Source organism: Panthera leo, chromosome D2, assembly GCF_018350215.1.
Source record: "Panthera leo isolate Ple1 chromosome D2, P.leo_Ple1_pat1.1, whole genome shotgun sequence".
Classification (NCBI taxonomy): Eukaryota; Metazoa; Chordata; class Mammalia; order Carnivora; family Felidae; genus Panthera; species Panthera leo.
The window spans coordinates 53,942,941-53,964,277 of NC_056689.1; the positions used below are offsets into that span (position 1 = coordinate 53,942,941).

Here is a 21,337-nt window from a genome sequence, read left to right on the forward strand (position 1 = left end):
CTTATAAGTCTATCTTCAGATTCATTCCAGTGCTTTACGTGACTTAGGAGAGAGGGTGACCACAAAGACGTAACATGACGGAGTGTTTTGGGGTGATGGAACTGTTCTGTACCTCAATTGTGGTGGTAGTTGCACAAATCTGTATGTGTGGTGAAACTTACAGAACTGTACATCAAAAGAAAAACAGCCAATTTTCATTTTGTGTTAGTCTAAAAAATAAAGTATGTACTGACTATTTTAAATATCTTATATGCAGGGCATTGTCAATGTTGCATAATCCTGTTCTCAGAACATTTATAGGTTAAAACACTCAGATCAGTATATAAGATAGATAGTGAAAAGTATCAAAAGGGAATGATGCAAGAAGAAATGGCTCATAGGGGAGAAAGGTTTATGGAAATAATAATGGCTCGTTAGACTGCACTCCTCCATTAGACTAATGCTATAGACTGAATGTTTGTCCTCTACTCCCCCATCATATTTTGAAACCTAATCCCCAGTGTGATAGCATTTGGAGTTGGGGACTTTGGGAGGTGCTTAAGTCTTGAGAGTGGAGCCCCAATGATTAATGTCCTTATGAAAGAGCTCCCAGAGAGCTTTCTCACCCCTTTCACCCTGTGAGGACAGAGGCAAAAGACAGTGGTAGTCTATGAACTGGAGGGAGACCTTCACCAGACGCTGAATCTGCCAGTGCCTTGATCTTTGACTTTCCAGCTCCAGAAATGTAGGAAATAAGCTTCTGTTGTTTGTAAGCCACCAAATTTGTAGTATTTTGTTATAGTACCCCAAGTGAACTAAGATAACTACAAATAGTTCTCTGTAGCCACTCAGATTTGCAGACTTTCATGTGTGTAAACACAGCACTTGGGATACAGTGATGAACACAGAGCTCACAGTCTAATACAGTGATAACATCAGAAAGATTGTATTCTAATGAGGTATTCTAATTTTCAAGTATTTTTTGGCTCTTTTACTTCCTTTACCTTTCCATATCAATTTTAGAATTGTCTGTATCTTACAGATAATCCTTACTAATTAACTTGGGGAAGAATTGACATTTTTGCCAAATTGAATTTTCCATTTGTTGAATACAGCAGCTCTCTCCATTTATTTTGGTCTTTTTTGATTTACCCCATCAGTGTTTTATAGTTCTCAGCATACACATCCTGCTCATGTTTTGTTAGATTTATATGTAAATACTTAATATTGGAGATATTATAGATGATATACTTCTTAAAATATTAGTTTCCAATTATTCATTGCTAATGTATAAAAATATGATTGATGTTTGCCTTACATTCTATAACCAAGCTAAATGTATTTATTCTAGGAGCTTTTTTTATGGATTCCATGGGATTGTTTAGGTACACAATAATGTTTTGTACAAATAGGGAAGCTTTTTTTTTTCTCCTTTCTAATCTATAAGACTTGTTTTTTTCTTATGTTACTGCACTGGCTAGGACTTTCAGTATAATTTTGAATGAGAGTGATGACAGCAGGCGTCTTTATATTATTCTAATATACAAAACATTTGATCTTTCACAGTTAAGTATGATGTTAGCTGTCGGGTTTATGTGTGTGTATTTAAAGGTACCCTTAGCCAGGCTAAGGAACTTCCATTCTATTTCTGATTTTCTGTGTATTTTTGTTTTTAATCAAGATTGGACTTAGGATATTGTCAAATGTATCATTTGATATGATCATAAGGTGTTTCTTCTTTAGATGGCTAATATGGTAGATTACACTGGTTGACTTTACAGTATTGAGTCTTTCTTGGGATAAACTCTACTTTTCTTTTGCTCTTATTTCTGAATATTGTCACTTTTTTTTTTTTTTTTTTTTTTTTTTACTTAACACTTTATTGAGGTATCATTGACATGCTATATAACCGATCCATTTAAAGTGTACAATTCAGGGGTGCCTGGGTGGCTCAGTCAGTTAAGCGTCCGACTCTTGGTTTCAGCTCAGGTCGTGATCTCACAGTTTGTGGGTTTGAGCCCCACATCAGGCTCTGCACTGGACAGCTGCAGACTCTGCTTGGGATTCTCTGTCTCCCTCTCTCTCTACCCCTCCCCTGCTATCTCTCTATCTCTCTCAAAAATAAACATTAAAAAAATTGTACAATTCAGTGGTTTTTAGTATATTCACAGAATTGTGCAACCATCATCACAATTAGTTTTGAACATTTTTATCACCCCAAAAAGAAACCCTGTATCCATTATTGAAGGTTAAGTATATATATTTTACCTTTATTATAAATTTAAAAAACCAACATAATTTCTTTTTTGTTTATGCAAGAGGTACAAATGGAAAAGTATCCACAAATGTGGATTTTTATTCATCATCATCAGTGGTTATCTTGCCTTTCTTTCCCATTTTAGAAAAATAGCTTACCTCCTGGTGATTGCAGTACTTTGTTCATGTTTTGCTGATGTTGTTCCTTGTTACTCATGTTCTTGTTCTAAAACTTCTTTTCTGTACTCTTTCTCTTCTTCTGGTGGTTTCTATCTTCCCTCTGAATGTCTTAGGGTACTACATGGGGAATAGAGCGATGAAGATGTTCCTCATGAAGCATTTGATACATAGTGTAATTAGTATGTAACACAAAACAAAAAATATTTTTATAAGTTTTTCTTTCCCTTTAATTCTATTCTGTTTTGCTCTCTTCCTGCAGCAAAAGAATAAAAAGATTTCTATTAGTAAAATATTGCCCAAAACTTACATACTTTAAGATATAAGATAGGAACACCTGGCTGGCTCAGTTGGTAGAGCATGCGACTTTTGATCTTGGGGTCATAAGTTCAAGCCCCACATTGGGTGTAGAGATTACTTACAAAGAAATAAATAAGATATTTAAAAAAAGAAAAGAAATAAGACCTACAATAAGGTGACTTGCTGACATGAACACAGAAGAAAGAATAAAAATAGTTTATGTTTTTGAACTTTAAATGAATAACAAGAAACATTTTTGCAAGGTCTAGAATGGAAGAGAATAGGGATGGTTGTGAAGCTCTTACAGGTCTCTAGTGATGTGACTTTGGCGAGTGATTTTGTTGGTTTTCCTGGGGTGGTAGGGTGGCACATTGAATCCTTGGGTAATTTGATGACAGCTGTAGACAGCTAGCTACCCAAGAAAAATTTACATAAGCACATCGCTTACTTCAGGTTATACACAGAGGGGCACCTGGGTGGCTCATTTGGTTAAGCACCCAACTCTTGATTTTGGCTCAGGTCTTGATGTCATGGTTTGTGAGATCACGCCCCATGTCGGGCTCTGCAATGACAGAGCTGCTTGGAATTCTCCCCCTATCTCTCTGCCCCTCCCCTGCTCTCTCTCTCTCTCTCTCTCTCTCAAAAGAAACTTAAAAAAAAATAAAAAAATAAAAAACAAATTATGCATACTAAGAAGACTTGTGGACCTCCTCTAACTCATTCATGTAGGGTCATTGTGATGAAGAACTTTTGACCTACTTACTCTCTAAAGTCCCTAACAGCTCTAAAATACTTAAAAAAAAAAATTATAATCTTCACTTTCAGCCTTAAAATTCTGTGTGGGATTTTTTTTTTTTTTGACAGAGTAAATAATAGTGAATTCTTTTCTTTTTTTGATCGTTCTGATCTCTGAAAATATGTAGGTTAGTCTAGCAATGTATATTAAATAAAAATTCTGTATTTTTTGATTTATACAATTTGTAATAACAAAGACAATATCCAGAAACAGCCTGAAAAAGAAAATTCTTGGAATTAAAAAAAGCCTTAGTTATCTGGCAGAAAAAGTACTTTTTTTTTTTTTGCATATAGTCAGCTGAAAGTCTTTTTCAAGTGAAAAATGATTGAGGTTTGGAAAGAATGTAAGTAATCTTCATGCCAGATCTTTAATCCAAAATACTCAAGGGTAGCCAAAGTACTGAATTTTAAAGAGACAGTACTACTTCTTCTTTGAATTAATTATGCAGTCAACTGTGGCATTCCATGATCACTAGATAATGTTTTCTTTTTGGCCTTTTATTATGCTTCAGGGAAAGTTAAGTACAAAGTCCAGGAAGTTGATGTGTTTTCAGCAGTCTAGCTTCTACTGAGACAGAGTTGGAATATAAGGTCAGGATTTCTAGTTGTTGTTGCTCTTGTTGTTGTTTTCTTTTTATTTTTTTAACAGATTTTATTCTTTTGATTAAAGTTGGATTCCTGTTTGGAAAAGCATTCTAACCCCTTTTTATGTACAATTCCATTTAAGTGATGATTAGAATTTAATCTAAAAAATTAAAATAGTCCTATAGATGTAAGTGTTAGGCAAAACAGTCACTTTTTTTTTTTCCTGGAGCTGACATTGTGGGCAATAAGAAGATCGAGGACTTAGGTGTTCTCAGTTTTCTATAGTGTCAAATTCCATCGTCCCAGAAGCTGTGGGATTTACATGGTTTTGTCTTGGGTATATAAGTGGGTTTGGCAGTTCTTGAAGACTGAAGCCCTGAAGATTTTGCTACTTTAGAAATCGTGGTGTAAGTTTTGCCCCTTAAAAAGGCTAGCTTTATCCTTTAATAAGGTGTAGCAGGCAAGGAGTCTGATTGTTTTATCATATGTTATTCTTTTTGTGTGATAAAAGAAATCTTGGAAACATGAAGTACACAGGTATGTGAAGCAAATATTAATAAGTATTAATACATAGGAGTCATTCACCAACCTTTATTATGAAAGCCATGGAGAGAGAAGAGCAGACCTTTTTTTCTCTTTCTCTTCTAAAACCCACATCAGTTTTTTTCTTGGTGTGTCTCTTTCTTTTTTATGTTTTCAGCGATATGGAAACCCTGAACTGCTATTTCTCAACTGGTACTATTTCTTAACTGATGCAACAGATTTTCTCATTTTCTTTTTGCTAAAAAGAGCAGGCACAAATTTAGAGGAGAGAATGGAAAATAGTGTGTTTGTGTGTGTGTGTGTGTGTGTGTGTGTGTGTGTGTGTAGACAGTTGTGTGTGTGAACATAGTGTTGATTGGGGATAAGATGTCACAGACTGAAAAAAAAAAAACAAAAAAAAAACAACAAAAAACCCACCCCAAACAGAAAACACATAGTTTTCTAGTGTATCTGAATAACACGTGATATTTCTAGTATGTCTGAAGCAATAAGATACTTTCAGATTATAAAAACTTGACTGTCAGAATTTGGGGAGAACCAGTAAATAGCATCTCTTTATCATACTGTCTGAGTTTGGAATCAGTAGGAAAAAGAAAACACAGGACACAGACAAATGGGACCTAAAAACATCAGCTTTATGCTGATGTAATTTGTACTGAACGACGACGTGTCTTTGGCTGCAGTGTGCCTCCTAATACTTCACCTGATGGAATACTCCAGCTGGTCACTAGCACTGCAGGCCTTTCCTTTGAGGGTCAGAGGCAGAGAGGTCACTAGCACTGCAGGCCTTTCCTTTGAGGGTCAGAGGCAGGAAGCTACAGAGGAAACTTAACGTCGTGTTAGGAAAGCAGAACAAACTATCTTTGCTGTTAGCAATGTCTTTCACCAAAATTTAACCCTGCAGGTGGAAGAGTTACATAAGGGGGCAGAAAGAAGCCAGGAGTGTCCCTCCCCTTCCATCTCTCCCCTGACACATGAAGAATACAAAATAGGAGTGACCTTTTCCTCCCAACACTGCCATATAAATATCATTCATACAGTCAACCTCTATCTCTGGAATCCAGAGAGGAGAATTGTCCTCTTTTTTTTTGCGTATGTGTGTGTACTTGAACACATTTGGTTTGTTTTGCTAAGAATCTTTAGTATTGATTTTAATTTAAGAAATTTGAATATGTTGGGGGATAGGAAAAAAGGGAACTGTGCACGCGCGCGCGCGCGTGTGTGTGTGTGTGTGTGTTTAGTTTGAAAAGGTGGTGAGGAGGAACGTAGTCCCACACATTTGTATGCATTGAGACCTCAACTTCACCAGTCCCCTAGTAGTGGATTGGGGGACTATGGATGGGGCATAAGAAGAATGACAGCATATGACATATTATTTGGACTATTAATGTACCTTTTCATTATGTTTTCCCTTAGGATTTAATAAAGTGGTATTCTTTTCCTAGACTAACCAGTAGAGCCCATTTGATCTGTAATGTGTTGTTTTTTTTAAACGTTTATTTTATTTTTTTGAGACAGAGAGAGACAGAGCATGAACGGGGGAGGGTCAGAGAGAGGGAGACACAGAATCTGAAACAGGCTCCAGGCTCTGAGCTGTCAGCACAGAGCCCAACGCGGGGCTCGAACTCCGGGACCATGAGATCATGACCTGAGCTGAAGTCGGCCACTTAACCGAATGAGCCACCCAGGCGCCCCTGATCTGTAATGTTTTAATACAATTTCATGTATTTGTAACAGTTTCTTAAAATTACTTTTCATTGCAAATGTATGCCTTTTATTTACAGTTTTTGTAGCAGGGGATAACCTGAAAACCTAATCCAAAATTTCTTAGTGGCATAAGAAATTAATGTGGAACATTATCTGGTGGCCTTTCTTAGCAATTGGATACCTGTTGGCTCATCTTTCTTTTACAGAAATTTCTTATAGTAACCAGTGTTTATTGGATATGTAAACTTTGATTTGTTTTTATGATTTAATGAAAATTTAAACTTCATGCTGAACTTACTTTCATTGTAATATTATACCAGAATATATATTAAGCCAGGCTTTCTGTTGTGGAGGCTATAAATTTATTTTGCTTTTTTCCTTTTTTATCTTTTCCAGTCATATCAAGATTCTTCAGAAACTACATCCATAGAAAGGCCTACTGTTGTTTAAGAATTTAATATTCCTTGACTTTAATTTTGGAAGTCTAAAATATCCTTGTAAATTAATTTCACATGTAAACACACAACACATCTTAACAGATTTTTTTGTGATGCAGGATACTTTCTAATGGTCTTTACAGAAAGATTCATGTATATTTGGCATTTTGGCCGTGATTTATAAAGAGTTACAGAGTTCTAATGCATAATATTAGTATGTATAGACTAGTTTTTCATATGAGAATGTGTTTGGTAGCGATTACGATACATTAATCGTAGGTACAAGTATAGAGACATGACCACCCCCAAGGGCTCTCTGTAAATCTCTGCGCTTGGAGAATTTTCTGGTCTGTGGTTATTACCCTCCTTTGGTAGAGCTACATCTTCACGTGAGGTTGTGGTCTCCTCATTCTGTTGCTCTGTCTGCATTCTCAGCCAGATCACATTATTTGAAGCTATTTTTTACTGCATTTGAAAAAATGCACAACCCCTTCTATTTTATGTTAGCCTGCTTTAATTATAAATGTAATTCTGCATTTCTAGTATAGAGAATGAAATGCTGTTTTTTTTTTCCCTTCATAAAGCTACCTTGTTTATGCATTGTGAGGAGAGAAGCGATTTATGGGTTTTTAGATTTGAAACAAGATTGTAGTGAAAGAAAGATCTGACACTTGACACTGGACAGTGATTAGAGTTGGTGGTAGTTGTAAAAGAACAAACAAAATTTGTTGTTCATTGTATACTTCTTTCCCCCCACAAGAGCTAATTGTTAGCATGAAGTCTTGTGATCCAGTAACTATGTCAGTCTAATGATTGAGACAAAATTATATATATACGTGAATTGACCTTAAGACAAGTACTGGGGTACCTGGGTGGCTCAGTTGGTTAAGTGTCCGACTTTAGCTCAGGTCATGATCTCGCAGTTTGTGAGTTCAAGCCCCGCGTTGGGCTCTGTGCTTACAGCTCAGAGCCTGGAGCCTGCTTTGGATCCTGTGTCTCCCTATCTCTCTGCTCCTCTCCTGTTCACGCGCTCTCTCTCAAAAATAAATAAACATAAAAAGAAACTAAAAGAAAGAGGAGTACTTAAAATCTGAAATGTTTATCAGCTTCATCCCAAATAAGTGTACCTAAGTTTATGGAAAAAGTGGATGCCCAACACCATGCAGGAAAAGGCTAGTTTTATAGCTCCCCAAATGGTAGATTCAGAACATGCAGTCTTTTAACTGTTTTAGTTAGCACTCTCCAGTTACCAGGGAGTTCCAATCAAGATATTAGGTTTACATAACTTAATAAAAACTAGTATTTTTTTGACATATATGGAAGAAAATATGTAACAGATGCATGAATTATGATGCCCAGTGTACATTGGTGAACCCTTTGCCCAGTCTCAGAAATAGAACATTATCAATACTGTTGAAAATATTCCTATGACTGTCTTACTATCCTGTTCACCTCTAAGAGGTAACAACTAACCTGAACTCATTTGGCAATATAAGCAACAGTTTTTGCCACAACATTTTTCTTATTATTTTACTATATAGATTTTTAGCTTCAGAAAAATGGTATACTGCCTATACTCTTCTGCATCTTGCTTTTTTGTTGCTTTTTTACTTTTACTTTTTGTTTATTTATTTTGAGAGACAGAGAAAGAAAGAGAGACTGAGAGAGCACGAGCAGGGGAGGGGCCGAGAGAGAGGGAGAGAGAGAATCTCAAGGAGGCTCTGTGCTGACAGAGCTGGGTCTCCCAGAACTGCAAGATCATGACCTGAGCTGAAATCAAGAGTTGGACGATTGACTGACTGAGCCACCAGATGCCCCTTGTTTGTTTGTTTGTTTGTTTTAAACTTAGCATTGTTTTTAAATGTTTATTTATTGATGAAAGAGCGTGTGAGTGGGAAAGAGGCAGAGAGAAGGGGAGATAGAGAATCCCAAGCAGGCTCTGCACTGACAGGCTGGCAGGCCCTGCGGGTCTCGAACTCATTAACTGTGAGATCATGATCTGAGCCAAAATCACAAGCTAGACACACTCAACTGACTGAGCCAGTGAGGCGCCCCTTAGTTTGCTAATATTTTGTTTAGGATTTTTCCTCTATGTTCATGAGTTAGATTGGTCTGTTATTTTACTCTCTTAAGCTGTTCTTGCCTGGTTTTGTTACTGATTTCATATTGGCCTTACCTATATGATTAAGGATTTTTCTCTCTTTCAAGTCTCTAACGCAGTTTATACGATATTGGTATAATCTGTATCCTGAAAATTTGGTAGAACTCTCATGTAAAACTTCCATGCCTGATTTTTGGGGGGAGAAATTTTAACTTTTCAGTTTTTTGAGTGAATTTGAAACTATTGATATTTTCTCTTTTTCCCAAGTCTGTTTTGATAAGTTATATTTTTGCATAATTCTGTCCATTTTGAGAAATGTTCTCAATTATTGGCAAGGAGTTGTTTACAAATTTCCTTCCCTTTAAAAATTTTGCTGCATCTTCTCATTACTCCTAATTTATTTATTTCTATTCTTTTTCGCATAAATCTGTTTTTTGCATAAATTTGTCTGTTTTACTAAACCTGACACAAGACCAACTTTTGGCAGTATTAGTCCTCTATATTTGATTGTTAGTTAAATAGTCTTTTAATTAACAGCTTTGTTGAGGTATAGTTTACATACCATAAAATTCACTCATAAGAGTACAATTCAGTGTTATTAAATTTATATAGTTGTACAGCCATCAGCAAAATCTAGTTGCAGAGCATTTCTATCACACCAGAGATCCTTTGTATCCATTTACAGTCAATTCCTATTCCCACCCCCAGGCAACCACTAATCTACTTTGTCCCTATAGAGTAGCCTTTTTTGCAAAGTTCATATAAATAGAACTATACATGTGGTCTGATACATCTGACTTCTTTCATTGAGCATGTTTTTTAGTTCATCCATGTTGTAGCGTGTATCAATTGTCTCATTCCTTTTTATTGCTGAATAGTATTTCATTGCATGAATGTACACATTTTGTTTTATACATTTAGTAGTTGCTGGATATTTAGCTTGTCTTCACATTTTGGCTATTAGGAATAATACTGCTATTAACATATCTGGGCAAGCCTTTGTTTGGACCTGTGTTTCATTTATCTTGGGTATACATCTAGAAGTAGAATTGTTGGGTTGTATGGTAACTTTATGTTTTACTTATAAAAGAAACTGCCAAATTGGTTTCCAAAATGGCTGCACTGCTAAACATTCCTACCAGCAGTGTTTTCCAAGCTGTTGCACCATTTTACATGTCCATCCGTTCCAGTTTTTTCACATCCTTTTAAACTTGTTATTATTTCTTTTTTGTTGTTGTTTTTAAATAATAGCCATTCTTAGTGGGTGTGATTGGTAGCTAATTGTGGTTTATGATTTGCTCCTTCCTCATACTAGACTATGGACCATTGTTTGTGGTATTCACATATACTCCTTTTTATTGGTAGTAATGTCCCACTTTTATTTCTGCTTTTAGTGATTTGAATCTTGCCTTTTTTTTCCCTTAGTCATCTAGCTAAAGGTTTGTCAATTTGTTGGTCTTTTCAACAAGAGCTTTTAAAATTTTTCTCTTTTCTATTCTCTATTTCATTTATACCCACTTTAATCTTTATTATTTATTTCCTTATGCCAGCTTTGGGTTTAATTTGCTCTTCTTTTTGTGGTTTCTTCATGAGTGTAGTTAAGTAATTGATAAGAGATGGTTCTTTTTAAATTTTTTTTATTTTTTATTTTTTTATTTTTGGGTGGGGAGGATTAGGAGGGCAAGAGAAGGAGAATCTTAAGTAGGCTGCATGCTCAGCCTGGAGCTGGACTTGGGGCTCTATCTCATGACCCTGGGATCATGACCTGAGCCGAAATCAAAAGTTGGACACTCAACTGACTGAGCCACTCAGGAACCCTGTGTGTTGTTTTTGTTTTTGTTTTGTTAATTTTTAAAAAAATGTTTATTTTTGAGAGAGACAGAATGAGAGTGGGTTAGGGGCAGAGAGAGAGGGAGACACCGAATCTGAAGCAGGCTCCAGGCTCTGAGCTGTCAGAACAGAGTCCCAACACTGAGCCTGAACTCACGAACTGTGAGACCATGACCTTAGCTGAAGTTGGATGCTCAACCAACTGAGCCACCCAGGCGCCCCCGGTTCTTTTTTAATGTATGTGTTTACTGTAAATTTCTCCCTTAGCCGTATCACATAAGCTTGGGTATGTTGTTTGTTTCAGTTCATCTCAAGGTGTTTTCTAATTAACCTTGTGATTTTATTTTCTTTGACCTACTAGTCATTTAAGACTGTTTTGTTTAATTCCCACATATTTGGGAATTTTCCAGTTTGTTTTCTGTTATTGATTTCTGGTCTCATTGTGGTTGGAAAAGATACTTTGCACGATTTCAATCTTTTTAAGCTTATTAAGACTTGTGGGTTAACATACATTTCATTCTAGAAGATGTCCTATGTGCCCTTGAAGAATGTGTATTTGACTGTTTGGGTGGAGTGTGCTGTGTATGCCTTTTAGGTTAATTGATTTATAATGTTTTAGTCTTTTCCTTTTTGATCTGTCTGGTTTGTTTTATGTATTATTGAAAGTAGGCTATTGATATATCCAGTTATTACTCTAGAACTGTCTATTTCTCTGTTCAATGTTGTCAATTTTTGCTTCACATATTTTAGGGCTCTTGTTAGGTGAATATATAGTTATATATAGTTATAGTTATATCTTGGGGTGTCTGGATGGCTCAGTTGGTTAAGCGTCCGACTTTGGCTCAGGTCATGATCTCGCGGTTCATGAGTTCAAGCTCTGCCTAGGCTCTGTGCTGACAGCTCAGAGCCTGGAGCCTGCTTCAGATTCTGTGTCTCCCTCTCTCTCTGCCCCTCCCCCACTCATGCTCTGTCTGGCTGTCTCTCTTTCTCTGAAAAATAAACATAAGAAAATAATAATATAGGGGCACCTGGGTGGCTCAGTCAGTTAAGCGTCTGACTTTAGCTCAGGCATGATCTCGAGGTTTATGAGTTCGAGCCCCGCATTGGGCTCTTGTGCTGATGGCTGAAGCCTGAAGCTTACTTCTGATTCTGTGTCTCCCTCTCTCTGCTCCTCCCCTGCTCATACTCTGTGTCTCTCTCTCAAAAATTAATAAACATTAAAAATAATAATAGTAAAATAATGGTTATATCTTCTTACTGGATTAAGTATTTTTTCAACATATAACATTCTCCTTTGTCTCTAGTAACCTTTTTTGACTTAACGACCATTTTGCCTGACAGTAATGTAGCCAGTCCAGCCCTTTCTTGGTTATTATGTGCTTTCAATATAATTTTCAATTCTTTTATTTTCAACTTCTTTGTGTTTTTTTTAAATGTAAAGTGAGTCTCTTGCTGTCAACTGGACTTCAGTTTTAAAAATAGTCTTTTAAAAATAAATAAAAAATAAAAATAAAAAGTAGTCTCTAAGACACATATGGATAGTTTTTAACTCAGTCTGCCAATATCTCTCCTTTGGAGGGTTTAATCGACTTAGATTTAAAATAATTGTTGGTGAGGAAGGATTTACATCTGCCATTTAGCTATTTGTTTTCAGTATGTCTTTTATGGTTTTTGTTCATCAATTCCTCCGTTACCCCTTTTTGGCATTTAGTTGAATTTTTGTAGTGGACTATTTTGATTCCCTTTTTTCCTTTTCTGTATATTTTTAAGTTTAGTGGTAACTTTAGGGATTACACATAACATCTTAAACTTAAAACAACTTATTTTCAATAATATCAAGTTAGTCTCATTAATATACATACACACTGCTACTACATCTGTGTCCTTCCTTCTTTATATTGCTATTGTCAGAAAGTACATTTACATTGTGTGTCCGTTAACATAAATTTATAAATACTGTTTTATATATTTGCCTTTTGAATTACATAGGAAAAAAAGTAGTGTTATAAACCAAAAATACAATAATACTGGCTTTGATGTTTACCTACGTAGCTAATTTTACAAATACTTTGTATTTCTTCTCATGGCTTCAGGTTGTTCTCTAGCTGTTTTTCATTTCAGCCTGAAGAGTTTCCTTTTGCATATAATCTGTTGGTAATGAGCTCCTTCAACTTTTGTTCATCTAGAAATGTCTTCATTTCTCTTTCATTCTTGAATGATGGATTTGCCACATAGAATTTTTGGTTGCTAGTTTTTTGTTTTTTTTTTTCTTTTAGAATTTTAAATGTTATCCCATTACTTTTTGGCCCCCAGGGTTTCTGATGAGAAATCAGTTGTTAATCTTATTGAAGATCCCTTCTTTGTGTTATCTGCTTCTCTCTTGGTGCTTTTAAAATTTTCTCTTTGCCTTTGGGTTTTAGCAGTACGACTATAATTTGTCTCAATGTGTATCTCCTTGAGTTTTTTTCTGCTTGAAGTTTGTTGAGCTTGGTTGTGTACATTCATGTCTTTCATCATATTTGAGACATTTTTAGCCTTTATTTCTTAAACAGTTTTTTCTGCCCCTCTGTTTTTCTCTTCTTCTGGGACTCTTATGGTATGTGTGTATGTGTTTACATTTGATAATGTCCCATAGGTTACTCAGGGACCGCTCTTTGTTATTCTTTCTCTCTCTCTCTCTCTCTCTTTTTTTTTTTTTTTTTTTTTTTTTTGAGGGCACAAGTGAGCAAGGGACAGAGAGGGAGAGTGAGAGAAAGGGAGAGAATCCCATGGAACCTGAAGCAGAGCTCAAGCTCCTCTGAAGTGGGGCTTGAGCTCACCCAAGGCAGGGCTCGAACTCAAGAACTATGAGATCATGGACTGAGCCACCCAGGGACTTGTCTTCTTTTCTTTTTTAAGTTCTTTTATTTTTGAAAGAGAGAGAGCATGAGTGAGCACACATGGGCAGAGGAGGAGCAGAGAGAAAGGGAGAGAGAGAATCCTAAGCAGGCTCCATGCTGTCAGTGTGGAGCCGGATGCGGGGCTCAATCCCATGAACCATGAGATCACAACCTGAACCAAAACCAAGAGTTGAATGCTTAACTGACTAAGCCACCCAAGCACCCCAACACCGGATAATTTCAATTGTCTTATCTTTCCTTCCCATTTGTTCATTCTTTCTTCTGCTTGCCATAATCTGATGTTGAACTCCACTGTGAAACTTTTCATTTTAGTTATACAAATTTTCAGCTCCAGAATTTGTTTGGTTCTTTTTTATAATACTTTTTCCTTATTAATATTCTTAATTTGTTCATACATTCCCCACCCCACCCCCATTTCTTTGTGGTTTCCTTTAGCTTCTTGGGTATATTTAAGACAGTTAATTTAACATCTTTGAGTAGTAATTCCACTTTCTGGACTTTCTCTGGTATGTTTGTTACCAGATCCTCTCTTTTCTGTAAATGGCTCTCTCTTTGTGTGTATTGTAATTTTTTGTTGAGAGCTGGACATTTTGATTATTGTAATGTAATTCTATAAATCTGTTACTCTTCAATGATTGCTGATTTTGCTTGTTGAGTGGTAGAGTCATCCAGTTATGATATTTCTAAACTATTTTGCTAAGTGTATAATCCTTTTTGTGTGTGGTCACAAATTTCTGTTCTTATTATGTCTGCAGTCAGTTGGTAGCCTGACAAAGATGTATTCCTTAAATATCTGGCTCAAAAACAGGGACAAAGAGAGTTTAATCTGTTTTAATGTTCCAGTGGACACCACCAGTAAAAGGTACTGCAAGATGATTGAAACTGATACAGCTGTCTGTGCTGGTTCCTCAGGGTTCTGTCAGTCCAACCAAAATTCATGACCCCATATTTTAGAAGGCCATGATTCCAGCTATTCCTCCTGACACCAGTCAATCACTTCAGAATGATGGGCTCCTAATCCTCATTACTGTGGGAGGGAGGGGCTGAGAAATTGAGGAAGGTGGTTGGTTTACCCATGCTGTTCACTTAGGAAAGATCAGCACCCTCTTCCTTCATGTACTTCCCTGTTTGTTACAAGTGTTTGATAAGGTTCTAAAGTAGTTGATTACAATTGCTCTTTCTAGCTCAGTTTTTACTTTGGGGAGGTACTGACCTCTGGGTCTTCCCCTTCCTCCATTTTGCAACAGTGATGCTTTTGAAGTACAAATCTAATTTAAATTTGTTTTAAATTTGATTAAGGCCAATTTATTTTTTTAAATGTTTATTTATTTTGAGAGAGGGGGAGAGCATGAGCAGTGGAGACAGAGAGAGGAAGACAGAATCCCAAGCAGGCTCTGCGCTGACAGTACAGACGTGGGACTTGATCTCATGAACCTTGAAATCATGACCTGAATCAGAAATCAACAGTCAGACAACTAAGCCACCCAGGTTCCCCTGTTTTTATTTTATGTATAATGACTTTGTCATATTCAGTAATTTTTTGCATAAACCATGGTGACAAAGATTTTCTCCTGTTCTTTAGCATGGCTGTATGACAAACTTTTGGAGTGTAGGCAGGCCACATAAGGGCTGGTAGGGGGAGCATAGCATGGCTTGGTGAGAACCGGCCAGGGAGTACAGGTGAGTTGTGTGGGGCTTACCAAGGGAATTGGTATATCACTGCCCCCAGGAAGTCTTTGGGGTGCTAGTTTACACATTAAGAAAGCTGCGGGAAAGCCATTTTCAGGCTGAGTTTGTCGATGCCGTAGGTTTGCTGAGGGACTACATGTTCTGGGCACATGACGGAGCAGAGTTCTCCTGGATGTCCTCACACCCATAGCACTGACCTACTCTGCAGCAGCTGGAAACCATAAGAGAGCCTCTTTCTCATGCAGCATCTCTTCAGTGCCCTCTATCAAGAACACTTAACAGTTTCACATTTATTTTGAAGGAGAAATGCTCATTCAAATTCAGTCTGTTACTACACATGAGATGTCAAATATTTAAAATTTTTTTTAACATTTATTCGTTTTTTGATAGAGACAGAGTGTGAGTGGGGGAGGGGTAGAGAGAGAGGGAGATACAGAATCCGAAGCAGGCTCCAGACTCTGAACTGACAGCACAGAGCCCGATGCGGGGCTCGAACTCATGGACCGTGAGATCATGACCTGAGTTGAAGTCAGACACTTAACCGACTGAGCCAGCCAGGTGCCCCAAGATATCAAATATTTAAATTAATAGGCCATCCTTTGAGGCTTGAAATTGTATGTTATAAATATACCACTCCTCCAACCTAGATCTTATTTTTTTTTACGTTTATTTTTGAGAGAAAAAAGCATGAGTGGGGGAGGAGCAGAAGGAGAGGCAGAGAGAATCCCAAGCAGGCTGCACACTGTCAATGTGGAGCCTAATGCTAGGCTCGAACCCACAAACCATGGGATCATGACTTGAGCCAAAGTCAAATGTTTAACTGTCTGAGCCACCCAGACACCCCTCCAACCTAGATCTTAAGTGGAAAATTGAATCACTCAATATTGTCCCTGAGATGAAACTTCCAGAGTACCCTAAGTAGAAATTACTCTACATTTTTGTCAGTTCACCTCCATGGCACACCCAAGAAAATGAGAGTGTCTCTTTAACTTATTATGGATTAATTACCCTACATTCTTTTGTAGGAGCTCATTTTTACCTTTCTAAACGTGAAGAATAGCTTTAACATTATGCTTTAAAATCTAAACTTCTTCTTATTACAAGATTGTTTTTTAAATAACATATATGATGGTTTGTACATAAACCAAGTTATTTAGGACTTCAGATAATCTAACTATTACTGTATGTAAATTAAAATTTTTCTTAATGACTATTTATATCACAGCTTATAAAAAGGGTTCCTATTCAGTTGGATTCATCAGTACCTTTCTGAGGGTGCCCTGGTCATGCTTTATTGATGGATACATATATTAAATATCAGTCCTGCTTACATGTACAAAATATACTTAATTTGGTTGGTAAGTACCTGGAGATAGATAAAAATTTGATCCTTGTGCAGGTTTTCTTTAGACTTAAGTGAGAGATACACTTTCTTCCTTGGCTGTATATTGACTCTTTGGCAATAAGCTTTCTAATACGTACCTGCCATAAGAAAACAATTTATATAAACCTGTATTATAGCAGTGGAGGATCATTAGATGACCTTTTATTGCAACAATAACAAATTGTTACTGAAAATAATTAGTATTTTCCCAACAATCTGTTTACAGTTTCTCTTTAACTTTTTTTTTTTCTCAAATTCTTGACTTTTATTGTCAAGTACACATACAGTCAATTCTAGTATTCTTTGTAGTTGACTCAAAGCAGATGTTTCCATTTTATTTAAAGTTGTCATTTTCTACAGTTCCCAATTTGTTTATCTAGTATTTTTGTTGATGATTTTTCTAATATTTCTTTATAAGTCAGGTATTCTTAATTCAGCTTATTAGTCTAATAGTAGTGTAAGTAGTAGAGATACAGTAAAACCTTTGTTTACAAGCATAATTCATTCTGGAAACATGCTTGTAATCTAAAGCACTTGTATATCGATGTGAATTGCAAGAACCATTGGCTCAGTGGTGATCATGTGACATTCGACGTCACATACCACTCCTGTTGCAAGCCATCGCTCATTTATCAAGTTAAAATTTATTAGAAATGTTTGCTTGTCTTGTGGAACACTTGTAGAACAAGTTACTTGCAATCCAAGGTTTTATGGTAATTTCATTTGGGGTGCCTGGCTGGCTCAGTCAACCGAGCATGCAATCAAGAGATCTCAGGATTGTGAGTTTGAGCCCTGCATTGGATGTAGAGATTACTTAAAAATAGAAAATCTTAAAAAAAATTTTTTTTCATTTAAAAGTATTTTGTATTTGTCTTGGGAATAAATATACTTCAAAAAAATTATTAAAGGGTGCCTGGGTGACTCAGTTGGTTAAGCGTGACATCAGCTCAGGTCATGATCTTGCAGTTAGGGAGTTTGAGCCCTGCATTTGGCTGTGTGCTGACAGCTCAGAGCCTGGAGCCTGCTTTAGATTCTGTGTCTCCCTCTCTCTCTGCCCTTTCCCCCCACCCCCTCAAAAATAAACATTAAAAAAAATAAAAAAAAAAAACATTAAGTAGTACCCTGGTTACAAAAAACACAATTCATGTAACTTTTTCTGTTTCAGAAATCTTTTTCCAAAAAGGACAAAGGAACTCAAATCAGTTGTCCATAGTGCTCCTGGTTGGAAATTATTTGGTAAAGTCCCTCCCAGAGAGAATCTTCAGAAAACTTCCAAAATCATTCAACAGGTAAGTATAATATTGCCATGCGGTTTGTCTTAGCTTTTCAAGTATTTTTTTCTTGATAATCATATTACACTTTCATTCATATTTTCCTACATATAAAATTTGAGGATTTTTGGCTATTTGTAGTAACCTTAAATCTTTTTACAAAACATGCACATATTTTCAGTTATGTTTTATGGTACAGTGATTTTTTTTTCCTACTTATTCCTTGGATAGCTTTTTGGTTTTTTGTTTTGTTTTTCTTCTTAGCTAAGCACTCTTACCACATATTCTGACTTCTAATTGAACATTGTGGTGTTTGCCAGTGGCACAGATTTTATGGATATAGGGAGATGTCAATTGATAAAACCATAGAAAGCAAAAACTGAGTAGATTTTGAGGTTGAACTTTGTCTTTGGTCACTTTTCTGGTGTTCTACCTAAACCAAGGACTTTGTGAAATAAGTGGGTGTGTAATCTATTTCTAGTAATTTAGTAGCCAGTTCTTCTAATAGCTGTACTAATATCCGTATTCTGAAGTTCTTAAGAATTTCAGATCTCAGGCTTCTGGGTGGCTCAGTCACTTAAGCATCCAACTCTTGGTCTCAGCTCAGGTCTTGACCTCAGGGTGGTAAGTTCAAACCTGGTGTTGGGCTTCACGCTGGCCATGAAGCCTACTTAAAAAAAAAAAAAAAAAAAAGAATTTCAGATCTAATTTGTCTCCTGAACTAGTGTTTCATTAGTATTAGGAGATCAGTGAGGCTGGAAAGCAGTGAGACTGGATCAGTTGCAGACATTTTTAAGTTCCTAGAAGTTGTTGCTCAGAAGACGATATGTACGTAATACATTTCCTGTTTCCTCTTTCAGATTCAACACAACCAGTATGTATAAAAATTATTACATTAAGACAATAATCATCATTCAAATTGGAAAAAATATCTTCCATTAAGGATTTAATAGTATTCCTTTTATTGCTCAAAGAAAAACTGGTTTCCCAAGTAATATAAGAAAATAATTTTTAGATCTTTACAAACATTTGTTATAGTTAATTTTATTTACAGTTAAAATACTGACTAGTTTATATAGCTGCTGGGACTTGAAACTGTAGTTTGTGTTTTCCAAGCTGTGAGCCCAAGCACCCCATGTGCTGCAGCTTAGGACTCCGTGATTACTCTACATCTGTTGGATACAGTGCAGACTGTTAGCTTGAGATTGTACACAATTTCAACATTAAATGGCATCATATCTTTGTGAATCTGGTTTTTCTAAGACTGCTGTAATGAAAATCAGATACTGGGCAAAAATCAGTGTTTAACAGGAAATGAGCGTGATCATGTCCAATCTGATTTCAAAGTTTGTGAAATGATACGGTGCACAACAAGCATACATTTCCAATTAGTAATTAATTGTGGTTATTTAAGAATGAAAACCTTTTTTCCTTTAATTTATGTGTATTGTGTTTTCAAATGGCTACAAAGTGTTAAGACATAAATCCTTATTAAATTGTTAGACATACCTAGAATGATTTAAGTATTTCTGTTGGTTTAGGGGGAGCCATGAAAAAATTAATGGTACACTAAGAGCACTGTTAACCAAGAAAGTTTGGAAATCTTTGCTATCTCGACATCTTAAATTTTAACTTTTTGTTAGGTCTGAAAGTAACTTCTCTTGTCTAGAGTTTTCCAGAAGACCAAGTTCGCCCTCTAGAGGCAAAACAGTGGTCTTGCTATTGAAGGTTTGTATTTTTTTTTTTTTTTAATTTTTTTTTTTTTCAACGTTTATTTTATTTTTTGGGACAGAGAGAGACAGAGCATGAACGGGGGAGGGACAGAGAGAGAGGGAGACACAGAATCGGAAACAGGCTCCAGGCTCTGAGCCATCAGCCCAGAGCCTGACGCGGGGCTCGAACTCACGGACCGTGAGATCGTGACCTGGCTGAAGTCGGACGCTTAACCGACTGCGCCACCCAGGCGCCCCGAAGGTTTGTATTTTTGACTTTATGGTAGTTTACCTTAAATATGCATGTGCATACTTTTATCTTCATGTACGCAAACATTCTGCGATAGGTCTCTAAATAAATTACTGGTTGAATAATTATCTGTTTACTTATATGTTGTATACTTTTAGTCAGCTATTTTCATTTTGGAAAGCTAAGGTGTCATATTCTGTCTTTTTCATATATATTCTGTGAAAATTTGATGAGTGGTTAGGAAAAGAACAACTTTTCATATGGGAAGAGGGAGTGGAGTTGAAATGCAGTTGCTCTCCTCTCTAGTCCTTTGTCTGGCTTTTTACAGATGCTAGCTGCTCCTTTTAATTTTTGACCTTTCCAGCGATGAGTAGGTACTATTGTGTATTTTGGTACTTTTTTCATGGTTGGTTGTTTTCTGGGAGGTATGGTGGGTCATGAAGTCTTTGTTCTTCATAATAAGAAAAATATGTGTCCACCCTCAAAATATGTGTCTCCCATGTGATTGAACCTGTTTCTGCCTCTCCCTTTTTGCTTTCTCTTTCTCTCTTTCTCTGTATGTCCTTTACTCCCCATTTGTCTGAGTTTGCTATCCTCTTCCCTGCAGTTGTCGTTTTCAAGGTGGGCATGATTTTCTTTATTGGTAACAGCACATTTATAACTTTGTGTCTCTGTTCCTGCTTGAAAACGTGTTTTCTCAGCCGTGACTTTTAAACTCTGTAAAACATGAATATAAAAATATATTTGAGACCCTTTACCATGTACTCCTTTTGAATGGATATTATATGTTTGGAGCCAGAAATCAAAAATGAAGATATCAGTAAAGCCATGAAGAATGTTAGGACACATCTTTCATGTTTTAAGGTAGGGCCTTATGCTATTCAGGCTGTAGAAAATGAAGGTAGCTAGTAATTGCAGTGTAAAAGTGCCTGCAAAAGTGAGTCAATGCTAAAAATTCAAAGGAAAAATACATTCCTTTGGGCTTTTTAAGCATTCCTTACTTGCTTTTTGAATGTGGCAAAATAGTAAGATTTATTGGGAGATTAAAATAGTAGTATTTCATAGTATATATATATTTTTAAAGCAGATATTCAGAAGGGAGTTGCTGTATTCTTGAGTATGAATGTTATTGGGCCAGAATTTTCTTTCTGGTAGAAAGACATCTATAAGATTATAAAGAAACTATATAGAAAAAGTAAAGGTTTGATTTACAAACTTTTTTCTTCCTTAATAATTACACATGATTACATTCTTTATAAAACATAAATCATTATAGGAAGATATGTTTCATTTCACTTTCCCTTCACATTTTTAGGCCTTTTAAAATTCTTTTTTTGTATGGAAGCACATATAATTATTTTTGTGTGTATATATTTATATATATATATATATGGTGTTATATATATTTTTATAACTCATTT

General features: G+C 36.1%; 1 protein-coding gene across 5 annotated transcripts in view; it reads left to right on the forward strand.

Moving 5' to 3' along the window:
* The window catches only part of TBC1D12 (TBC1 domain family member 12), a 99,890-nt gene that overhangs the window by 17,048 nt on the left and 61,505 nt on the right, over nucleotides 1-21,337 (forward strand). For 4 of the 5 annotated variants that reach the window (XR_006194396.1, XM_042908009.1, XM_042908011.1 and 1 more), the window contains exon 2: nucleotides 17,849-17,972. The exons of the other annotated variant lie outside the window; for it this stretch is intronic. Coding sequence is in view for 1 of the 4 variants with exons in the window: in XM_042908009.1 (XP_042763943.1) it covers nucleotides 17,849-17,972 (124 nt within the window). In the remaining 3 variants the exon portion in view is untranslated. The remainder of the gene's footprint in view (nucleotides 1-17,848; nucleotides 17,973-21,337) is intronic. 5 annotated transcript variants of the gene reach the window in all.